Source organism: Pleuronectes platessa, chromosome 22 (genome assembly GCF_947347685.1).
Source record: "Pleuronectes platessa chromosome 22, fPlePla1.1, whole genome shotgun sequence".
NCBI classification, from domain to species: Eukaryota; Metazoa; Chordata; class Actinopteri; order Pleuronectiformes; family Pleuronectidae; genus Pleuronectes; species Pleuronectes platessa.
Genome location: NC_070647.1, coordinates 6,963,998 through 6,984,808, shown reverse-complemented (window position 1 = coordinate 6,984,808; position 20,811 = coordinate 6,963,998). Strand labels below are relative to the sequence as shown.

The 20,811-nt window shown below is 43.6% G+C and overlaps 2 protein-coding genes across 4 annotated transcripts; both read left to right on the top strand.

Moving 5' to 3' along the window:
- Positions 1-7,427, top strand: rbm17 (RNA binding motif protein 17). Its single transcript, XM_053415080.1, has 12 exons — positions 1-689; positions 824-940; positions 1,210-1,376; positions 1,698-1,810; positions 2,331-2,381; positions 2,695-2,833; positions 2,991-3,142; positions 3,558-3,605; positions 4,742-4,818; positions 4,985-5,083; positions 5,166-5,238; positions 7,107-7,427. Exons 1-12 carry the CDS (start codon positions 567-569, stop codon positions 7,208-7,210), a joined length of 1,263 nt encoding a protein of 420 aa, XP_053271055.1. The 5' UTR covers positions 1-566; the 3' UTR covers positions 7,211-7,427.
- Positions 7,428-10,898: 3,471 nt separating this feature from the next.
- Positions 10,899-18,706, top strand: pfkfb3 (6-phosphofructo-2-kinase/fructose-2,6-biphosphatase 3). Of its 3 annotated transcripts, none has more exons than XM_053415076.1 (15): positions 10,899-11,157; positions 13,211-13,339; positions 13,560-13,656; positions 13,758-13,824; positions 13,906-13,980; positions 14,072-14,128; positions 14,240-14,364; positions 14,458-14,665; positions 14,785-14,931; positions 15,040-15,144; positions 15,279-15,408; positions 15,523-15,650; positions 15,794-15,982; positions 16,240-16,262; positions 17,776-18,706. In XM_053415076.1, the coding sequence occupies exons 1-15, from the start codon at positions 11,079-11,081 to the stop codon at positions 17,780-17,782; spliced, it is 1,566 nt and encodes a 521-aa protein (XP_053271051.1). In that variant the 5' UTR covers positions 10,899-11,078; the 3' UTR covers positions 17,783-18,706. The 3 variants fall into 3 exon arrangements, with proteins under 3 accessions (XP_053271051.1, XP_053271052.1, XP_053271050.1); XM_053415077.1 differs by having other exon boundaries at positions 16,732-18,706; XM_053415075.1 differs by lacking the exon at positions 16,240-16,262.
- The last annotated feature ends 2,105 nt before the right edge of the window (positions 18,707-20,811 follow it).

The following is a 20,811-nucleotide window of genomic DNA, read 5'->3' as shown; positions in this document are numbered from 1 at the left end:
TCACGTGACGTCTGCCGGAGGACCGGAGGACACGTTTATAGTTTTTCCACAACACTCTCACGCTGGACTACAACTCATTTATTTGTCGATTTAAGTCTATTAAACGCGTTAATCTCTGCACGTGACACGTTATTTGGCAGCTCAACACTTCCGGACTTGGATTGATTACGTTCACAAGTGAAGGTTACGCGACAGTGGAAACGGGTGCAGTCCCCCAGGCCGCCAGGTGGCGCAGGAGCAGGACGCGTTGGCAGTTGTCGTTGACTGTCGCGCTTCACTTCTTGTTGTTATGCAGCATCCTCTAGTCACGTTTGGCGAGGAGCTACATCTAAAGTGCACCTCTACCTTTATTCAGTCATATTCACTCATCTTTTAGTCAATGTCCTGATATTTCCAACACCGGCGGATTCAAACGAGACCTGTGGTTTGTTTTTTGGGTTTAATAATTCGTTCTAACGCGTTTAGTTATTGCTAAGTAGCTGTGTTAGCATTAGCTGGCGTTAGCTGAGGGTTAGCTAGTTATTCAAAAAACTGTGTGCGGTGAACAAGAGCACTGACCGGCAGTTATGTCGCTGTATGATGATCTCGGCGTGGGGGCCAGTGACACCAAGACCGAAGGGTGGTCCAAGAACTTCAAGCTGCTTCAGTCCCAGCTGAAGGTGAAGAAAGCGGCTCTGACCCAGGCTAAGGTAGGCACACAGTACACAGGTATTACAGCACTGGCCCTGGTGAAGATCGTGGGCGCTATGCACACAACAACAAGAACAAACAACCCTAATGTCTATGTTTTCCCTGTTTCTGTTGTTTTGGGCTTTGTGCGTAGACGCAGCGAATGAAGCAGACCGTTGTCTTGGCTCCTGTCATTGACCTAAAGAGGGGAGGCTCCAGTGATGAGCGACAGATCCTAGATACCCCTCCACACGCTGCCGCTGGACTCAAGGTCAGTCTCTACCAGTGAACCTGCAAACCAGAGTGTCAGCGCTCCAGATGCTGCTCTGGCTTGATGTTCTTGTCGTGTGTTTCCACTCAACCTTAGCGCAAGATGCAGCTGTGTAACCAGTGCAATGATGGACCCTTTTCAGACCTTGTATTAACCTACTGAGAGAGCCGATCACAAGTGTTCATCTCTAAGTCTGTCTGCTAAAATAAGAGTTTATAAATCGACATCACGACATTGGAGTGTCCAGAATGTGCTTGTGCTTGCTTCAGGACAATGTGCCGAGTGCTTTCTCCTCGGGCGACGTGCTGATCCCGTTGGCGGACGAGTATGACCCGATATTCCCCAACGACTATGAGAAGGTGATGAAGCGACACAGAGAAGAACGACAGCGGCAGAGGGAGCAGGAGCGGCAGAAGGAAATCGAGGAGAGAGAAAAGTACTGCCATGCTTGATTAACTTGACAAAACAGTGATTGAAAACAAGAGATGGGATTAAATAGGAGAGAAATAATGTTGGAGGCAAAATAATCAAAGTAGCACAAAACATACTGCAATTAATCTACCCTTGCACTTAAAGAATAATTGGCAATCTGTTGATTCTTCTACGTTTCACATTTATTGCTATTTGGGATCTTTTGTGGAATCTTGATGCATCTGTAAATCAGTAAATGTTGTAGAAATAGGTTATTTCTCATTTACTAAGAAACTAAAGAATCCCGTGACTCCTGTTTTGAAATCTGATACCTGGTGTTTGACAGGAAAAGGAAAGACAGGCACGATGGAGTAGCTCCAACCGGTTTCTCTCGTTTCCCGGCAACAGAGGAAGACTCAGACGAGGATGACGAGTACGAGAAAGAGCGGCAAAAACGAAGTGAGTTTTTGCCACTGCTTGGCGGAAAGTCATTATCATTAATGTTACAGAGTGATTGAGTGGATGTTATTGAGCCGTCTTTAAGTTTGTAAGCTTAAAATCAAAATAGATCCTTAAAAAAAATTATCTGTAATCAATCAATATTAGAAAGTCATGCCATGGTCTGAATGTCGGCCTTGCCCGAAATTTTTTTGTTTTTCCGACTTGTAACCAAAGAGTAATTTTTAGGAACAGAATAATTTTTTCTGTGTTTCCTCTCAATCGCAGACTGTTTGTTCATTGTTATTTTTGAGGAATTTCTGCTTATGTTGTGTCTGGAAATGTAATTTCCGTCACAGAGTGCACCACGTGAGTGATTTATGGGATTCAAAGGGAGAAATGAAACTATGTTGGCACTTGGCCATCACTGACAATACAGTTGCGTTTTTAGGTCTTTATCAGAGTCATTGTGTTTCAGCCAAAACGAAAACTAAACTTATCATTTCTCCTCTTTCTCTCTCTGTCTACTTGTTTCTCTCAGCTTTGGGTGGAGCAGCCATCGCTCCTCCTTCATCACTTATGGACAGAGACGGTAGGTCTGATTATCCATCAAATGAAACTGTAGCTGAATGAATACACAGTAAAAACGGCTCAGTAATAGAAAACCCAGACTCATTTAAAGAAAAATAAACAAACATCAGGAATCTACAAGGACACGAACAGGAACATGATCTATGCGCAAGTGACAGATGACCCATGACGCCCTGTATTAGAATAAGGGTTTGGGTTTCTTTTTTCCTATGTCTATTAATAGTTATCCACCTAAAGTGTATGTATTTTAGGCAAGCTGGCAATAAAAATGTAAGACAAACTTACAAGTGATTGTGTTTCTTTTATGTGTTCAGGCTCCTCTTCATACTCCTACGAGGATGAAGTTCGTCCTGCCAGAGGATCGAAGGCCGCAATCCCACCACCTATGTATGAGGAATCAGAGCGACCACGTTCGCCGCCCGGACCAACCAGCTCCTTCTTGGCCAACATGGGGTGGGTGGGACACACACACAGACCAGACATTTGTATTGTAACAAAAAATATGATTTGTATCTGGTTTCTTTTTATATGCAGCATTTCTGATATGGCGAATTACAAAGCACGGACAGTCACCTTTTTATGTTGTTTTTCTACCTACTTGTTCCCACAGAGGTACGGTGGCCCATAAGATCATGCAGAAGTACGGCTTCAAAGAAGGCCAGGGCCTGGGGAAGCATGAGCAGGGCCTCAGCACGGCGCTGTCTGTGGAGAAGACCAGCAAGAGAGGTGGCAAGATCATCATAGGCGACGCTGCAGAAAAACGTAAAGCCACTCTATTTTTCTTCTTTTCTGTTAATAGCATCCACATGATAAATGCTTTATATTCCACACTTAGTTTTCTAGGTCCACTTCAATTTGCTTGCTTTCAAGTCTCGTTTCCGTGCCAACAGCATGAAAGCTGACCTAGGCTTGTGACTCCTGTGTCTCATTCTGTTTAATCTGTACTGACTTTAAGTTACAACATATACATTCTATTTCACTAGAGCTCTTTTATGTGTATTTTTGCTCTAAACTCATCGATGGAACATCGTAATGTCAGATTGGCATCATTTGGTTAAATTACTGTGACCTTGTTTTCATATGTTTTATACTTTTTTCATTCTGTGTAACATGTGTGTGCGATTGTTTGTGTTGCCTTTGTTTGTTTGTTTGTTTGTGTGTGTGTGTGACTGAGCAGCAGGGTCCAGTCTGTTAGGTGTTGCTGAGACTTCTACCTTCTTTTCAGGTGGGCCTCCTCTACATTTTTCTATGTCCCCCATACTGTATTCTAGAAGTGTTTGTGTTTGCATGTGCTTATCTATTAAGACTCCCTGTCACCAAACATAAAGCAGAAGTGTTCACAAACATTGCATTCCCACAGGCATGGTGTATTAAGAGTTTTGCATGGGTTTTCTGTTGGATGTGGGTGTTAGTTCCACTCTTCTTCTTTTTTAATGCCATTCTCTGCTCTCATGTTGTAGCTTTGGCTTCTTTATTATCTACTTTAAATGTGACCTTTATTTATTACAAAAGCTTCAAACTGCAAGTCCTTCTCCTTTCCTCTCGAACACCTGCTTCTGATTCAGACCTGCCTGTATCTGTAGTTTTTTTTAACCCATTCTCCCAACTTCTCCCAACATGATGAAATTGGGCTTAATTTGGTTAAAGTTATAGTTTTGGGAAACTTATAATACATTTTGGGAAATTCACTTTCTGACCTAGAGTTGGAAGAGAAGATTGATACCCCCCCTTATATCTGACTCTTGAATTAAAGTCTTATGTCACCATGGCATTAAGAAAAAGGATGCAATAACATAAGTGAGTTTTTAGAGATTTTGTTACCTGGAACTAACAACCTGGAGAGAGAGTGGGTTAACATGATGTGCAAATATTTGAAAAAAAGATAAATATCATTCTTAATGCTCCATCTGAGTAAATGTTTCCTATTGCTTCTCTCTGAAAACATTGACTGCTTTTGGCCACTAGATGTCAGACGTATTGCTGCTTTAGTTCAGCTAAACTGTTCCACCAGCTTTTATCGGTATTGGAAACTTGCAGAAAATGTTAAGTAAGCTGCTACATGTACAGTATAAATTCTGTTTATCTGTATATGCCAGTGTTCCGTTGAGCAAGGCAGTATTCCTTCCTGCTGCATGGTCGCTTATCCAGCAATACTAACAATTGAACGATTGCCCAGTTGACCCACTTAGACCAGTTTCTCAGCAGCATGTATAACACAATGAAAAATAGCTCTTTAAAATATGACAAAAACGGATTGATTGTTTAATTTATCACACGTATTCAATCGAGCTCCTTGTCTTGAACGAAACAACATGATACCAACAAGAGTCGTTAACTTTGTGTCTGTGTCCATCCAACTAGCCGATCCTTCCAAGAAGTCCGATGCAAACCCGCTCACAGAGATCCTCAAAAACCCAACCAAAGTGGTTCTGCTGAGGGTACGTGTGTCTCTCTGTGTATTACAAAATCATGAAATAATGGTGAAAATTTACAAGTGAACCAATCAGATGACCGTCAAAAGGAGACAGTAGAAAACCTTGTGGAAGAAAGGTTTTTCAGGTGTCAAAAATCACATTTCATCATCTACCGTTGTTCGTCTCACAGAACATGGTGGGCAGAGGAGAAGTGGATGAAGACCTGGAGGGAGAGACGAAAGAAGAGTGCGAGAAATACGGCAAAGTGGTCAAATGTGTCATATTCGAGGTGAGGGAAGCGAATCACAGGGCTTGATTTGACGTTTATTGATCAGACATAGAAATGATAATAAACACAATTTCCTTCTCAGATTGCGGAGGTTCATGATGATGCGGCTGTCAGGATATTTCTGGAGTTTGAGAGGGTGGAGTCTGCCATCAAAGGTCAGTGGTTTACGTGCACAACTTCGAACGACATCAGAAGAAATAATGGACATGGGGACTTGTTGTCTCGCATAGTCACTGCGAAGGGTCATCTTGCAAACATCTAGTTTTGGAGATCAACTTTATGTTATTGCATAATTTTGGTCCTATCGTGGTATAACTGCTCCAGTAATGTGGGTGGAAGTGTGTCCCATTCTAAATGAGTTGTCCCAGATCAGGAACAAGGTGAGACTCTGGTCCCTGTGGTGTTATAGCACATGTGGCCCAGCAACCCATCCGTCTCCCCGCGGCACCGACAGAACCGCGCTTACATCACAGCCCAGAGAAAGCGGGACACGCACTCAAAGAACGATTACATGGGCCACTGTCATAAATATTATGCGGAGGTTTCGCACTGCATGGTCGGTTTCTATAGATGATGATTTGATCGCCACGAACTAGCTTTTACCTTGGACTATTGCCCTTGCTTCCCATTATAACATATAGAGGTCAAAGGTGATGTCTTTGCTAAAAGATCAGCAGGACATTCTGACAACACAAGTCCAATTGATCCTGGTTTCTTTGTGTGACTGAAGCTACTTTCAGACATGCACCGTGGGAGTATTGGAGATGCACGGATCGTCCTCATCCGCACGTATGCTTGACTCATCAACTCATCACCCACCCAAATGAATTATTTTATTTTCTGCTCCGGCATTAACATTCTAAAAATAAAATATCTTCCACTGTTTCAGGATTTACGCGACTCCGCTCTGATGACTCGTCCAATTGGCGTATTTCCCCCACGTGCTTTTAATCACAAATGTAACATTTTTAGACCCTACCCACCCGACCCGCGAATCAACTGCCATCTGGGCATCACCAGTGTGAATATATTCAGCTGTAGATAGTAATCCTATAAAACCGCTGTATCTACTTGGCTCAGTCTGAAGAACACCATGTAGCTTGAATCACCACCGGTGGGTGAATCGGCGAAAAAACAAGTGATGCGTTTATGTACCACACTTTTCAAAGAAGTGAAGTCAGAGCCTCGCTCGGTTTGATCACTGCAACCCACACGTTGTTTGGTACATCCAGTGTTGGCACACAGGAAATGAAGGTGCTGCGGGACAATGTGCTGACTGTTGGAAATCCTGTCCTGTCCTTCAAGGACAGTGGAGCGGACCCATTACTGGATTGAGGCACAGAAACAATATGAGATTGTCCATTTCATTGATAAGGTGAACACTGTCACACGGGACAGGATGAACGCTGTGTGTCTCAGTTGTCCTTCATTGGAAGGTAACCTCAGTGTGTGTGTTTGTGTAAGAGAACTAGTTCTACAGAACAGTGTTCACTGTACGTGACTTATTTAGCCGTAAACACTTAAGAGAAACCATGTTGATGTCATATTCCAACTTATTTTCTCAGAATAGCCAGCCCATCATCACTCACAAGAAGGAGCTGTGGTTGCATCAACCCGGAGCTTTTCACAACAGATTATTCCACACACACGTCAAAACATTTCTTCTCATGAGAACAGCCTGTTGTTTGAGGCTAAAGGGGCCATTTTACACGATAGTTCAACTCCAGCACAACATGTTGACACGTATGAATTCAGAGAATTGTGGGTTAGCGATAAACACACACACACACACACACACACCCCCCAGACTCTTCTCGGTTTCCTTACACTCTCATTTGAACACATGCTTAATCAAAGCCCCTTGTTAGAATCTTGTCATCCTGGGACACTGCAGAGTATCTGAATGCGTATTCGGTTTCTGTAACATGACAGCACTAATCCTGTTCTTCTATGTCCATGTATTTTGGTACAAACTGACCCACATGTCTCTCTCTCTCTCTCGCTCTCTCTCTCTCCTGTGCAGCTGTGGTTGATCTTAACGGACGTTACTTCGGCGGGCGGATCGTCAAGGCCTGCTTCTACAATCTAGACAAGTTTCGGGTTTTGGATCTCGGGGAGCAGATGTGAAGTCTCCATGTGAAGCTACACACACACCAACAGACTCTATGAACACGCCTCCCCTTCCTCGCTTGTACATAAACATTTTTTTTATATTTTCCGATCAGCAGTGGAGTGTCTGAATGTAGCGATGACGACAGCAACTTGTTGAGATTTACTTTTCTTGTTTCCTGTCATCAAAGATAACCTTTATGTGGACAAAAATAAAAGGTCTAAATAATGTCAAGTTGACTGTTTTCTTTGTTAATTTATCAGTATTCCATTTAGATGTACGTCTTTTCACATGTATATCCTATTGATCCTGCCTCATCAGTCTACATACTGAATTAATCGCTGAAATTCAGTATTGCTATTGAGTCTCCTGATGCCGACTACCTTGTTTTTCAGCTTCAAAATGTTAAATAGTTCATACTTGTCAAATCCTGAATCAAACCTGACACATCACATCCTGTTGTGGATGAGCACATAATACCCAAGAAGCCTAGTTTCCCTTTATGAAATTTTGCCTGACATAACACAGGCGCCACAGTAGTGTTAACACATCCCTAGGGCCCTGTAGTCCTAACTTAGCCCTGATGGATTGTGGGAAGGGGACTAGGACGGTGAACGCCGCCCCAGCCTCATTCAGAAATTATGTAAGTGAACTGAAAGAGGCCCCTGGAGGCTCCTGTGGAAAACGTCACCAGGTCTCCCGGCGGAGCAGGTTTTAATTCAGATCAGGGAAACGGGTTGCAGAGAGAAAGAGACCCATTTCAAAGATTTCATTCTGTAATTTACTTTGCAGGGCGACAGGGGGTCAAAGGTCGAGGGAATATGAGCTAACAGGCATAAAAACAGACGTTTGACCAGCTGTGGAAAGACAAAAGAATCCTCCTGTTATTAATGGTTCTCTGTGTTTCTTCGTACTAATGTAAACACTTCTGTAAAAAGAGCCTGACCAAGTGACAGCCATAAGTAACATTTTCTCATCTTTCCTTTACTGTTTTATCAAGTTTTACAGCACAATTTATAGTTCTAAGCTTGAGTTTCAAAAGCTGAAAATTCTAAATAGAGATCACAGATGCAGAGATAAAATGCTTTATGTGCTTTTGAATCCAGTACGAAACTTAAAGAGCTGATTAAAAGAAAATGGGTCAACGTCCTGTGTCCATGCTGGAGTTCAGCCTCAGCAGCTGGTTTGTGGGGGCTACAGTCTGTCCTATAGCATCACTGTGTGTGTGTGAGAGAACCAGGCGTGAGGCTAGTGGTGGGAGCGTGTCCTGGACATGCACAGCAGTGCAATGGTGGGATTGGCTGTCAGTGTCTTTTAAACACTGACCTACATACCAGCAGGTGTGACATGAGATGAGGCTTAAAGTGGCTGAGGGTCAGCGTGTGTAAGGGGAAGTCGACCTGGATATATTGTGTCCTCTGACTGCAACACGCTAAGGAAAAATTCCCGTGCATTCTGTATTGGAAGCTCCATTTGGATTAACATCTATGTATAACACAAAACATTCTCACTGACTTTAGTCTTACTGGGAAGTGAAAGAACGCGATAATCTTATCGCCTGAAAACCCAGAAACTGCATCCGTGTTTTCCCAAACTTTGTCTTTCCAGTGTTTCACAATCAGAACAAACAAAAGACAAAAACCCAGTTCAGTGTCACAACCACACTTTGTCTCACTTCACACTGTGACACTGACTCCTATGAGACCTTCAGTGGGAGAGGTCGCAACCCGACCTCGTCCAAGTTCAAACTTTTGGTGTACTCAGGAAAGTGCAACATAAACGTCACGGCTTTGCTCAGGTGTGTTAACAGGAACACGTTTGTCACTCTGATGAATAAACCCTGCTCAGTAAACAGGAAATTGGGTTTTTGGAGATGAGGTTGGTGAGAGTTCAGAGTGATTTCAAAGTGCAAGTCCAGACTGAGGCAACCATGGAACTCCATTGTAAAAAAACAAAACACTAATCATTGCAAGTTCTTACATTGTACTAATTACATCATTACTCCTATAGAGAGATGGATATTCAGGTCACCAGTCATTTATTTGTAAATCTGTAAATAGTACATTTTTAAAAGGAGTCACAAAATGCTTCCCAGAACAATCTATTTGAAAAACTTAAGCAAATAACTGATTGATTTGATTGGAATTGATCAACTGTCCAAAAGCTGTTTATGTTTGTGTGTTTTCATCTCCTAAATGTCGGCTAGTGTCATTTGGTTCACGCTGAAACTGCAAAACAGATGGTGACCTTATTTTAACCTGATCACTGATCAACATGTCCTTATGGTAATCTAAAAGGTGAATGAGAAATCACTTTATAAAATTCCTTCCATTATGAGTATGAGGAAGTGGAGTGAGGTGATGTGAGGCTCTGCACGTTCACTCAAGTTGTAAAATTTCAACATGTGTGAGTATGAAGAAAGGTAATAGTGGGTCCTGATTTCACATAGGGCAAATATATGACATCCGACTGAAGTGCTCAATCACAGTTAACAGCAACATCATGGTTATCATTGTCTTGTTACAATATTTAACATTGTAATTACAAATGACCACCACTTCTATTAAACTGCATATACCCACTGACATCTAAAAACAGATTTACCAAATTTGGAAAACGTGCATCAGCATAAGGAAGTGTTACGTAATAACAAATGTATAACAAATAAGTAGTTATAATAGGACTGAGAGCTAAAACCAACTTCAAAGTTCTATATACATATCGATATATATTGCTTATGCATTGTCCAGCACAGAGAGATTTGATGTTACAAAATCAAGTTTAAAACCACAACACTCACATAGAAGTCTTGAAACTTAAAATACATAGTAATGAAACATTTATTGTGATAATTGTTGATATCTACTGAGAGGATTTTTTCGTTATTTTGATATATCATTTGGTCATATTACTCAGCCCTATGTTGGACCTTCAGTTTTATTTTCAACCGTCTGTATTGAATACGTAACTCACAAACTCAGTGACCTGCCGATCGTATCGCTCATGTAGAATCAACATTCCTCCACCCTTCCACTGATAAACATTTTTATCTTGATATAATTCTTGGCCATATTGTCTACAAGCTATAACTTAAAGAAATACAACACAATAAGAAGTTAGAAGAATAATGACAATAAACAACTAATGGCCAAACAAATCTTTGATAATAGTCTATTAAAATCTATAGACAAAGACAAGATCAAGTACATGTGACAGATGTAGCTGAAATTAAAATGTATTAAACACAAAAAAACACGCTAATGTACGAGCTACAGCTTTGATCCTTTACTAAATATACATGATCATAAAAAGAGACCACCTGTACAGTTATGTAAATAACAGATAGAGTTCGCCACAGAGCGGCGCTGTGGCTGCCTCTGTGTCTGTGTGTGTGCGTGTGTGTATCCATCCATCCACAGTGAGTGTACAGTGTACAGTGCACTGTGTGTGTGTGTGTGTGTGTGTGTGTATCCATCCACAGTGAGTGCACTGCGTGTGTGTGTGCTCGTGTGCATTTGTATCCACAATGAGTGTACGTGCATGTTTGTATCCACAGTGAGTGCACTGCGTGTGTGTGGGGGGGCGTGTGTGTATCCACAATGAACGTACAGTGCAATGTGGGTGTGTGTGTGTGTGCGAATTTCGTCACGGCGGTCACGTGTCTTCCCGGGCGGCCCCGGCCAGGCGGGGTTAAATAGCGGATGTGTGCCGCAGCCCGGCAGATGAGCTCGGCTCAACGTGCTCTCATTACTTTGCTGATCAGCCCCGGTTCATAGCTGCTCCTCAGCGGAACGGACGAGGATCCACCGACTCCCGTCAGTGCTCTCGCCCCGGATCTAAGCGGCTCGGTTCCCGTGTACAGCGCGGCTCTTCGGTGCCTGAGGAATGCACAGAGAGCTGACCCAGAACAGGATCCAAAAGATCTGGGTTCCCACCAAAGATGACAAGCCGGCCCCGCGGAGAGGTACGAGCCGTGTTCAACCCGCTTTCTTCACCCGGGTTCATCGATCACAGACACATACATCGATCACAGACACATACAGTACCGACTCATCTCTATTAGACCCCGGACCCATGTGACAGCGCAGTGGGGATTTCAGCTCGCGTCACCAGCAGCCAGCACACAAACACTTGACCTTTAAATATCTTTAAATCGAACGCTTCCCTCCATTGCTCTTAAGTCGTTTCCATGGTGATGTGTGGTGTTCACTCTTCATCGGCACGCGCGGCACGTCCGGCGGCCTCCTAGCAACTGCAGAGTGACATATATCCCGTCACCACGGCAACCGCAGCGCCCCGCAACCTGTGTGATGCTACCGATCGGCGGCCGCTTCTAATTGGTCCTCAGGAAGCGCGCGTGCATGGTGCGACCCGGCCGCCGCTGTCTCTTGTCCAGAGACCAATAATACACATCACATATAATATCATTCACTTGTAATACTTTAACTTCACGTTCACTGAGATTGCTCTTTGTTTTGATAATTTAACCCAATAAAAAAAAATCAAAATATAATACAATCATAATACAGGATTTTATTAATACTCTGCTGTTCTTTGTTTTAGTATTTAATCAGCATCTGAAACTGAGTGACGTTTATCACCAAGTTGATTTTCAACATAGAAGGGATTTGCGTTTGGTGCAAAGCAATCAAATGAATGAAGTGGAAATATAAAGAAAATTAAGAAGCAAGTGAAAGAGCTGTACAATTAAATAAATACATGAAAACATCTTAAAATACAAGTTAGTAAATGTGAAAGTATGTGCCGTAATATGACATTTATTTGTTCAATATCAAATGCTACAGCTAGAGAGGATTTCAATCTATTGAGAATTATTACAATTATATGAGAAATGTTTAAGTGGATTATGAATTTGTAAGAATATATAAGAAGGAGAAGGGTTTCTTGTCACTGCATCCTCTGCTGCTGCTCATTGATTTATTGATGGGCTGTCATGAATTACTGACCAATGGAAGCGGTTTGATGAGAAAAAGGAAACTTAGCAGTAAATGTACGTTAGGATCTTTTTTCATAATGAGGAGAGGATAACAATAAAGGAGCTATGAAGTGTGGCTGTTGAAGAAGCAGAGGTGGGATGTGGTGGAAGTGAGATGATGGCGATGGATGAGCCACATGGTCGAGTATTGATAAAGAGTCTGATCCGTTATTCCATTTGAGCAACGTGGCTCTTGTGTTTCTGACAAGATTCGAAGCACAGGGAAGAATCTAAGGTCCTAGTTATGTATCAGATGATGATCCCTGCTGCCCCTTATAACTATATCTGGTTCAACAAAGTTTTAAAATCTATAGAAATTTAAGCAGAAGTCCATGAGATTCTTTGCTTTTACTGTGCTAGGGCTGTGTGATAAACAATCAGTTTTTAATCTTTAAACAAGTAATGTGACATTTATCGTGCTAATAATCGGTCTTGACTGATATGAACTTTATCTTTATCTTGATATCATTTTTGGCCACATCTTCCAGCCCTGTATGCTGCACCTTCAGCTTTCTTTCAACAGTCGGTATCCACTGTTCAACTCACAAACTCATTGACCTACACATCATATCATTCATGCAGAATCAACACCCTGCATTCCTCTGCCCTCTGTAACACATGATATAGAAACTCCCGTGGGCCTCGGGGGGGGGGGGGGGGGGGGGGGGGGTCTTGTGAAAGCAACTTGTCCTGGCTCATGTTGGCAGAAGTGGGTCAGATGTGCTGTGAGGTGGCAGTACAGTCTGGCATTTGCAGACACACACTCATCGCTGGGGGTGTGTCAGCACGTACAGACACAGGGAGGTCAGTGGTTACTTAATAACTTCAGGCTTCAGGTTGTGGACGTTGTGGGAGGCCGTATTTCAATCAGATCTCTGTCTGCTGGTGGAGTCACCTGGTCATTTGCTCCTTCCATGTGTTTTGACATAAATGCCACACAAATTGACGTATTTAATTTTTTTTTTAGTTCTATATAGGCACAGTTCTCATTATGTCTCATTCCCCCCCACTCTGCCTGCAGCAACTGGCTCTCTCCACTTGGCCAACACCCCCACCGTCATCGTGATGGTGGGCCTGCCTGCTCGAGGCAAAACGTACATGTCAAAGAAACTCACCCGCTACCTCAACTGGATCGGCATGCCTACCAAAGGTAAACAGCACACACACACACACACACACACACACACACACACACACGCACACACACAAACAAACAAACCTGTTTTCAATTCCAGCACAGTTTGTTCAGTAGCTCAACAATGAACACAATGGCACTGTAGCTGTGTGTAAAGTATTTTTACTGGAAGTGTCAACTTCTGTTTCCACGTTCAGGTCAATGTGTTCACACTTGCTTGTTTTTCGCGTTGTAGTCTTTAACGTGGGAGAGTACCGCAGGGAGGCCGTCAAGAACTACAGCTCCTATGACTTCTTCAAGTCTGATAATGAGTGTGCCGTGAAAATCAGGCAGTAAGTCCCCCCCCCCCATACACACACACACGATTACTGTAGCAACATCTTTTAACTTTTTAACAGAAAAATAAACGTTTCCCACCCTCTCTGTTCTCCAGGCAGTGTGCCTTAGCAGCCTTGAGGGATGTCAAGTCCTATCTGAAGGACGAGGGAGGCCATGCAGCGGTGAGTTTCCTGTCAATCATCATGATAAGACACCACTGGACCATTATTCTGAAAAGTCCTCATCAGCCTTGTTTCCTTTAGGTCTTCGATGCCACAAACACAACAAGGGACAGACGAGACATGATCCTCAAGTTCGGCGACGAGAATGGCTTCAAGGTATGTGTTGCTGTGGCGACGTTAGGAGTCAAGGGATGGCATCCTCGTCTTTACGGTTATAATTAACCAATGTGTCTTTTTTTATTCCCAGATCTTTTTCATTGAGTCTGTGTGCGACGATCCCAGCGTCATCGCGTCCAACATCATGGTGAGTCACATGACGGCGCATCGTTGTGATGCCTTTAACAACTTGAAGTGCTCCCATCTCTCTGGCCTCAGGCTTGTTGTTTCCTGTCTGACAGTCTTCCTCCCTGTGCAGGAAGTGAAGGTGTCGTGTCCTGACTACCGGGACTGCAACAAGACCGACGCCATGCTGGATTTCCAGAGGAGAATCGAGTGCTACAAAACCAGCTACCAACCCCTGGACCCCGATCAGCACGACAGGTTAATGATCGGCGTGGGCTCTGTCAGGACAAATCTGCAACTTCCTGTACGAACGTTTTAATCATCCCATCCTGTTTGCTCGTGTTCCTTCAGGGATCTCTCCTTCATCAAGGTGATCGATGTCGGCCGGCGGTTCCTCGTCAACCGGATCCAAGATCACATCCAGAGCAAGATCGTCTACTACCTGATGAACATCCACATCCAGCCCCGCACCATCTACCTGTGTCGGCACGGAGAGAGCACCGACAACCTGGAGGGACGGCTCGGTGGGGACTCTGGCCTCTCGCCGCGGGGCAGACAGGTACGAGCAGCCCACAGACAGGAGCCTGAAGTAGACAATGAAAGCCTCACAGGATGGCAAGATTTGAGACATCATAGTCGATTGTCCCCCGGGGTTGAATACCATCCTTCCTGCCACAGTTTTCAGCCACCCTGAGCCGGTTTGTTGAGGAGCAGAAACTGGAGAATTTGAAGGTGTGGACCAGCCAGCTGTGTTGCAGCATCCAGACGGCCGAGCACCTGGGAGTCCAGTACGAGCAGTGGAAGGCTCTTAATGAGATCGATGCTGTGAGTATCACTCTCACACACACCATTGAAACCAACACCACACGGCTCTGCCTGCCTGTAACTGAAATACTATGTGTAATAATACTGTTTGAATATATGTTCTTTTAGGGATTGTGTGAGGAGTTGACGTACGATGAGGTGAAGGAGAAATATCCAGAGGAGTTTGCTTTGAGAGATGAAGATAAATACTACTACCGCTATCCTGCCGGAGAGGTACACATGGGGTCGACACACATACAAAAAATGAAGTTACATTTAGGCCAATATTCAATCAAATAATAAAAATACGATGTGAATTCAACCCAATTTCAACAACAACAACAACTCCTCCTCCTTCCTGTCTGCAGTCCTACCAGGACCTGGTCCAGCGGGTGGAGCCGGTCATCATGGAGCTGGAGAGGCAGGAGAACGTCCTGGTTATTTGCCACCAGGCCGTCATGCGCTGCCTGCTGGCCTACTTCCTGGATAAGAGCGCAGGTCGGTACTACAAATCCCAGAAGCTCTCTTAAAAGAATGAAATCTACATGATTAGCTATAATACTCTTCTTCTGCTGCATCTTTATTCATATATGTGTTTCCCTGACACTCCAGATGAGATGCCCTACCTGAGATGCCCCCTGCACACGGTGCTGAAGCTCACCCCGGTCGCCTACGGGTGCAAAGTGGAGTCCATCTCTTTGAATGTGGAGGCAGTGAACACCCACAGAGACAGACCTGAGGTAATGATTAAGCCACTGTACAATGGTTGATGTTGAAAATTGATAGAACTGGCTGCATCTTGGCCCACCATGTGCCTAGAATACTTCCACATGCTGCTTGATATCTGACTTTCTCATATGTGTAACATCTGGTACCCCTGCAGGAAGTGAAGAGGGGACCCGGCACCCTGATCAGGAGGAACAGCGTGACTCCCCTGACCAGCCCAGAGTCAAACATTAAGAAACCTCGAATCGATGACCTGGACGAGCCTCCGATCCAGGAGCTGCCTCCATCGGCTGCCTCGCTGGCTCTCTGCAGCCCCTCCCACCTCCCTCTCACCCTGGCCGGACAGGTGAGTTTATCAAATCATTAGGTTTCCTAAGGCCAGCAACAAATTATTTAGACCCAAGTCATGAGACGCTGATGTTCCGTGTCGGGTTCTTATGATCAATTCAGCAAAGAAATCCTTGTTCCTGCACATATTCTCTATTTTTTGAAAATCATGGACGGTGAAGCCCTCTGAACAGCAGCTTTCCTTTCTGACAGCCTTTGCATGTACGCTCACTCACTTGTGTCCCGTCCTCTTCCCCCCTGCTCCTCATCTTACAGCACTGGCTGGGTAAAGTCTGCCTGTGAGTATCCTGCTCAGTTCCGTGTCTCTGGCTGTCTCGCTCTGTCCGTCTCACTTCCTGTATCTTTTTTTTTCACTGTGTTCTGTGTTTCCTTTCCACCCACTACTATAATATTGAAGTGGAGACTGCTCCTGGTCTCCCCCTTCTATTAATCATATTAATCCGGATTAATGCAGTAACACATAAAGTAAGATCCCATTAACACACAGTTTTACAGTAAGTCTGAACTTTGGAAGACTTGACTCGTGGGAAATGGTGCCTTGAATTGTGCAGCATGGTTTCCTGGCTGTGAGGGAAAAGACGAAATGCTTCTTTGCTCTCAGGGAACTCCCTCCCCAGTTTACATTTCTGTGATTCCTGTGTGCTGACGTCACCACACTCTGCTTTCTACTCTGCTGATTCACGCTGACTTATCCTGCTCTTGTCCCTGTGTTTGGTTTATTTCTGGCCCGTCACGTGCCGCTTAAAGACGAACCACCCTCCACTGTCTCAAAGTGGTTTCGCCCTTAGTCTTCCAAAGGTAAACACACTGTAGTGGCTTCACAGTTGCTTCATAGTCTCTGCCAGAAGCTCGTTTGACACACAGCGGTCACACAGTTAACTCTTTAGAATTCACTACCAGAGAGCTTCTAATATAGAGAGAACTTACACAAGGGAGTGATGGCAAGATGACCGAAAAATAATAAGGGGCCTTTGGAGCTGTTTCCCAAAATGGGAAAGCATTTCTGGCACTGGTAGTTCCAATAGATGAGATGTGCATTTTTTTAAATCGTAGTAATTGTTTCTGAAAGTATTTGTGATGTCACGCTTCACAGAATACATGACGACACTCATTATTTTGGTTTGTCAATGAAAATCATCATTAATTCAGAAAAAGTTTTGCTAACAGCTAATGAACACCCCCCCCCCCCAAAGGGCCTCCAAAACCTTCCGTAGAAGCCTCCTCTAACATGACTCATTTCCTTGTTTCCTCCTCATTTTGTTTCTCTGTGTAGTTGGTATCACATCATTGTTTTGTTAAATTCACTGGGCTACTTCCTGTTCATGACATCAGCATCCACCAAAAATTCCTTAACACTAGCCAAGCAGGTTGTTCAGAGAACAGCCACAGCCACTGAACTTGAGTAGAAATGGCACGCCTGAGCTATTTTTCTGTTTGTCACAGTGGAAAGGTGTGTGAGGCTCTTCTCAGCTTCATTCATAATCACCAGAGGATTAACGCTCTGCAGCCGTTGCTCACACGCTCATGAACTTAGCGCCAGTTTTCACGCCCTAAAAATATCATAGAGGAAAAACAGGGCCGGAGGCAACACATGTGATATAACCTGTGGTTTAGGGATTAGGCTGCAAGAGACAGTATCATCGGCCAACTGCATATTTACGCAGGAGTGCTGCCTTTTGTGTTGTTGCTGACGTCCTGGTTGCCACTTGTGTTGTATTGCATCATAAGCCTCACTGTGGAGGACCTGTCAACGTGTCTAAACGTTGTTTTTTTGTTTTGTTGTGTTTGCAGAACCTGAGGAGGAGCTCATCCGGCCGCCGTGACATCCTGCAGCCCTGCCAATGAAAAAGCTCCCATGTGTCGCAGAGCTCAAGAGGTCGGAAAGCGGATCAGTGGCGAAGAAGAGGATAGAAGTGGAAAAAAATAAGGAAAAGTGAAATTGGATTTTTGAAAAAAGCAACATTTCTCAAATTGTCAAACACCAAGGATCCACTGGATGAATGTGTCATTTTTTCTGTAAAGGACGAAAACCCTTCATCGTTCCCAAAGGACCATGGGTATCTGATTGTTTCACCGCCGAGTGCCTGTCGTGCCTGTTCCGCAAGCCTGACGCCGCTTCTCTCGCTATTTCCGTGGACTTGAGCGCTTGAGGAGAGGCGCCACATCTCACCTAATAACTCCACATATCATTTCAATATCTTATTTTTCACAGTTTGAATATTTATTTTTCATTACGATGTAGTTTAAACAGTACCTGTTGATCATTTGATAAAGTCCCTGCCGCCGATTGGGGGGAACTTTTTATTTGCTCTCATTGTCTGCAACGCACAAATGTAAGCACTTCTATTTTTGTTATAACAATGCGCGCTGTTAATAATATTCTTGTAAATTTTAGTGTACATACAGTGTAAGGAGAGACGTGTGGGGGATGTGTGCATGTAGTGGTGTTTTTGTATGGGACTGAATGGAAAGCAGGAGGCGCGTGGAGAAAGAAACTGCGGCTCACGTCTCTCAGTAAAACTCTAAACCTGTTTTGCTTGAGATACTTGAAATTTGTTTTTTATAAAAACTGTTTTATTATACTATTAATTTATTTTTACGTAGTTTTGAATGACTGACTGACTGACCGAAGGACTACTACACATGAGAGGACAGTATGTTGTACAGTTGATTTTGCTGGCCTTGCTGGACCAATAAATTCACGCCGGGAAAATACACACAAGTGTTTGTTGTTTACTTATTGTCGATCTTGGCCCAGACCCAACTCTAATGTCCTGTCTACTCGTTTGTGTTCAATGGGGCTAATCTGCGGTGCACACAGCAGCTTCCTGCCCTCACTCTCCCACCTGTTCACAAGAGTCATGAGTCACACACAGGATAATTGACACTGGGTGCGTTCAGGAGGTTGCCGTGAACTTGAATCAGCATGGGCGATAAAGAAAAATACCAAACTCTTTCCTTCAGTTCAGTGGTGATAAATTCAAGTCAATTTAGTTTGTCATTACAGAAGTTCTCTCGGGGCACTCTTCATATAGTCTAGGTCAAGACCATACTCTTCATAATATAACTTAAAGATACTAAGGTTCATATAAATAAATAATATCTATAGGCCTAGAGTGCTTACTTGCTCGGCAGTTAATTACATACAAATAACAATTATCTATGTTGTGTTTCTGAAATAATACAGAAGAACAGGAAAGTTTGTCTACTGACATGTTACCGAAGCACACAGGTTTTATTAACACGTCTCAAATTGATAATCTTAATAAAGCGACACGTGGTTGGGGAGTTGGATTGAAATTCTGTGGCTTTCGGTTTATTCATGTCTCCCTCATGATGAATCACAACTATGGTGATTCCCAAACTTCAAATTATATTTGTCCAGTAGATATTAAACGACAGACATAACTATCAGCCTCGGTAATACTTTGTGTTGAGTGATAGTTAGCAAAATGGTAACCTCGGCATACAGCTATAGAGCATCAAACTCAATCACTCAAGAGGAAAACATTTAAATAAACAGTTTGAGGGCCAAACAGGGCCCTGTACTTACTGAATCATTTTGCTCAAAGTAGTAATCAATATATGTCCAATGACTCACACACAAATGTGAACTGCATGTACATGAAACCAAAAAGGAGATCTAAAACTGTTGACATGAAGAGTCGACTGCATCTTTCCTTGTTCTCCTGGAAACTTGCTGTATCTGCAAACTCGCTCAGAATCATTGCAAATAACAAATAGTTTCGTCTCATGGAATTTTTGTTTTACCATATAATGGATATTTTCATGCATGTGTGGACTGGTTACCCATGGTTTTCCTCTGGGTTTAAGGCTGCTACACTGAGATCATGGGGCAAAGGGCGGATTTAAACCTTAAAACCAGTTGATAATTAACACAAATTGGCCCTCAGTTGTAAGATTGAAGTGGCGCGTCATTTTTTCTCTCTCATCCACTCATTCACACTCACACACTCTACATTTGCCAACAGACTGTGGTATTCCTTCCTTCCTGTCTGAATCATGCTGGGCAGTCTGAGTGCCCTGGCTCGGTCTGTGGCTATGTGACTGCAGTCAGGCTCACCACGTACCGATGCTCACTCACACACCCGCACGTACTCACACATTTACACTTCTGCGTATGTGACTCCAGACAGGTTTACCTTCTCCTCAGCACTCACCAGGTCACTGGAACCTAGAGACCTTGGTATATTGTTGTCTGTAGCTATGGGTGTCTCACTGGGAAAGTTACCAGCCCCTGTTTATTTAAGTTGTCATGTTTGGCTATACATTTATTTATATAATTACGGAACCGCTTGGAAGACAATCCGCAACATAAATGTAGAGGCACAAGATTAAGGCTCAAGCTCAGCTGTCTTTCTAAAAAAAAAAAGATGATGGTTTTTCAACTTCACTTTTGAATCTGTTATGAGGCGCATGACTGTGTGGCCATCGACCAAAATGCCATTATGAGCAGGACAGGACATTTTCCGTCCCATTCCTCCTTCTCTGGTTTGTGTGGTCAGATAATCTCCCCAGCTCTGCATGCAGAACCTGTGTCCACACTCCAGGTCTGAAATTAGGGGTCGGCCAAGTTCAGATTCTGACTCCGTGATGTGTTGCCTTGCAAACTATTGCCTTGCATGTGTCCTGGTGCTGGTACTGGCGGTTTTGTTGCTGCTGTTGCCAGTGTGTGTGTGTGTGTGTGTGTGTGTGTGTGTGTGTAATCCCTGTGGGAGAGCCGAGTTGCTGCGTCAGGCATATGAATGGTACATGGGCTTGGTGTTAACGAGCATCAGCAGCTCTACAAATAGCTGCTTAAGTCTA

Bases quoted from the DNA above. Each gene is read 5' to 3' on its own strand.
- rbm17 (XM_053415080.1), top strand. From the start codon at position 567: ATGTCGCTGTATGATGATCTCGGCGTGGGGGCCAGTGACACCAAGACC. The intron at 1,377-1,697 runs GTACTGCCATGC...GGTGTTTGACAG, and splicing joins GAAATCGAGGAGAGAGAAAA to GAAAAGGAAAGACAGGCACG. The intron at 1,811-2,330 runs GTGAGTTTTTGC...TGTTTCTCTCAG, and splicing joins GAAAGAGCGGCAAAAACGAA to CTTTGGGTGGAGCAGCCATC.
- pfkfb3 (XM_053415077.1), top strand. From the start codon at position 11,079: ATGCACAGAGAGCTGACCCAGAACAGGATCCAAAAGATCTGGGTTCCC. The intron at 13,657-13,757 runs GTAAGTCCCCCC...TCTGTTCTCCAG, and splicing joins TGTGCCGTGAAAATCAGGCA to GCAGTGTGCCTTAGCAGCCT. The intron at 13,981-14,071 runs GTATGTGTTGCT...TTTTATTCCCAG, and splicing joins GCGACGAGAATGGCTTCAAG to ATCTTTTTCATTGAGTCTGT.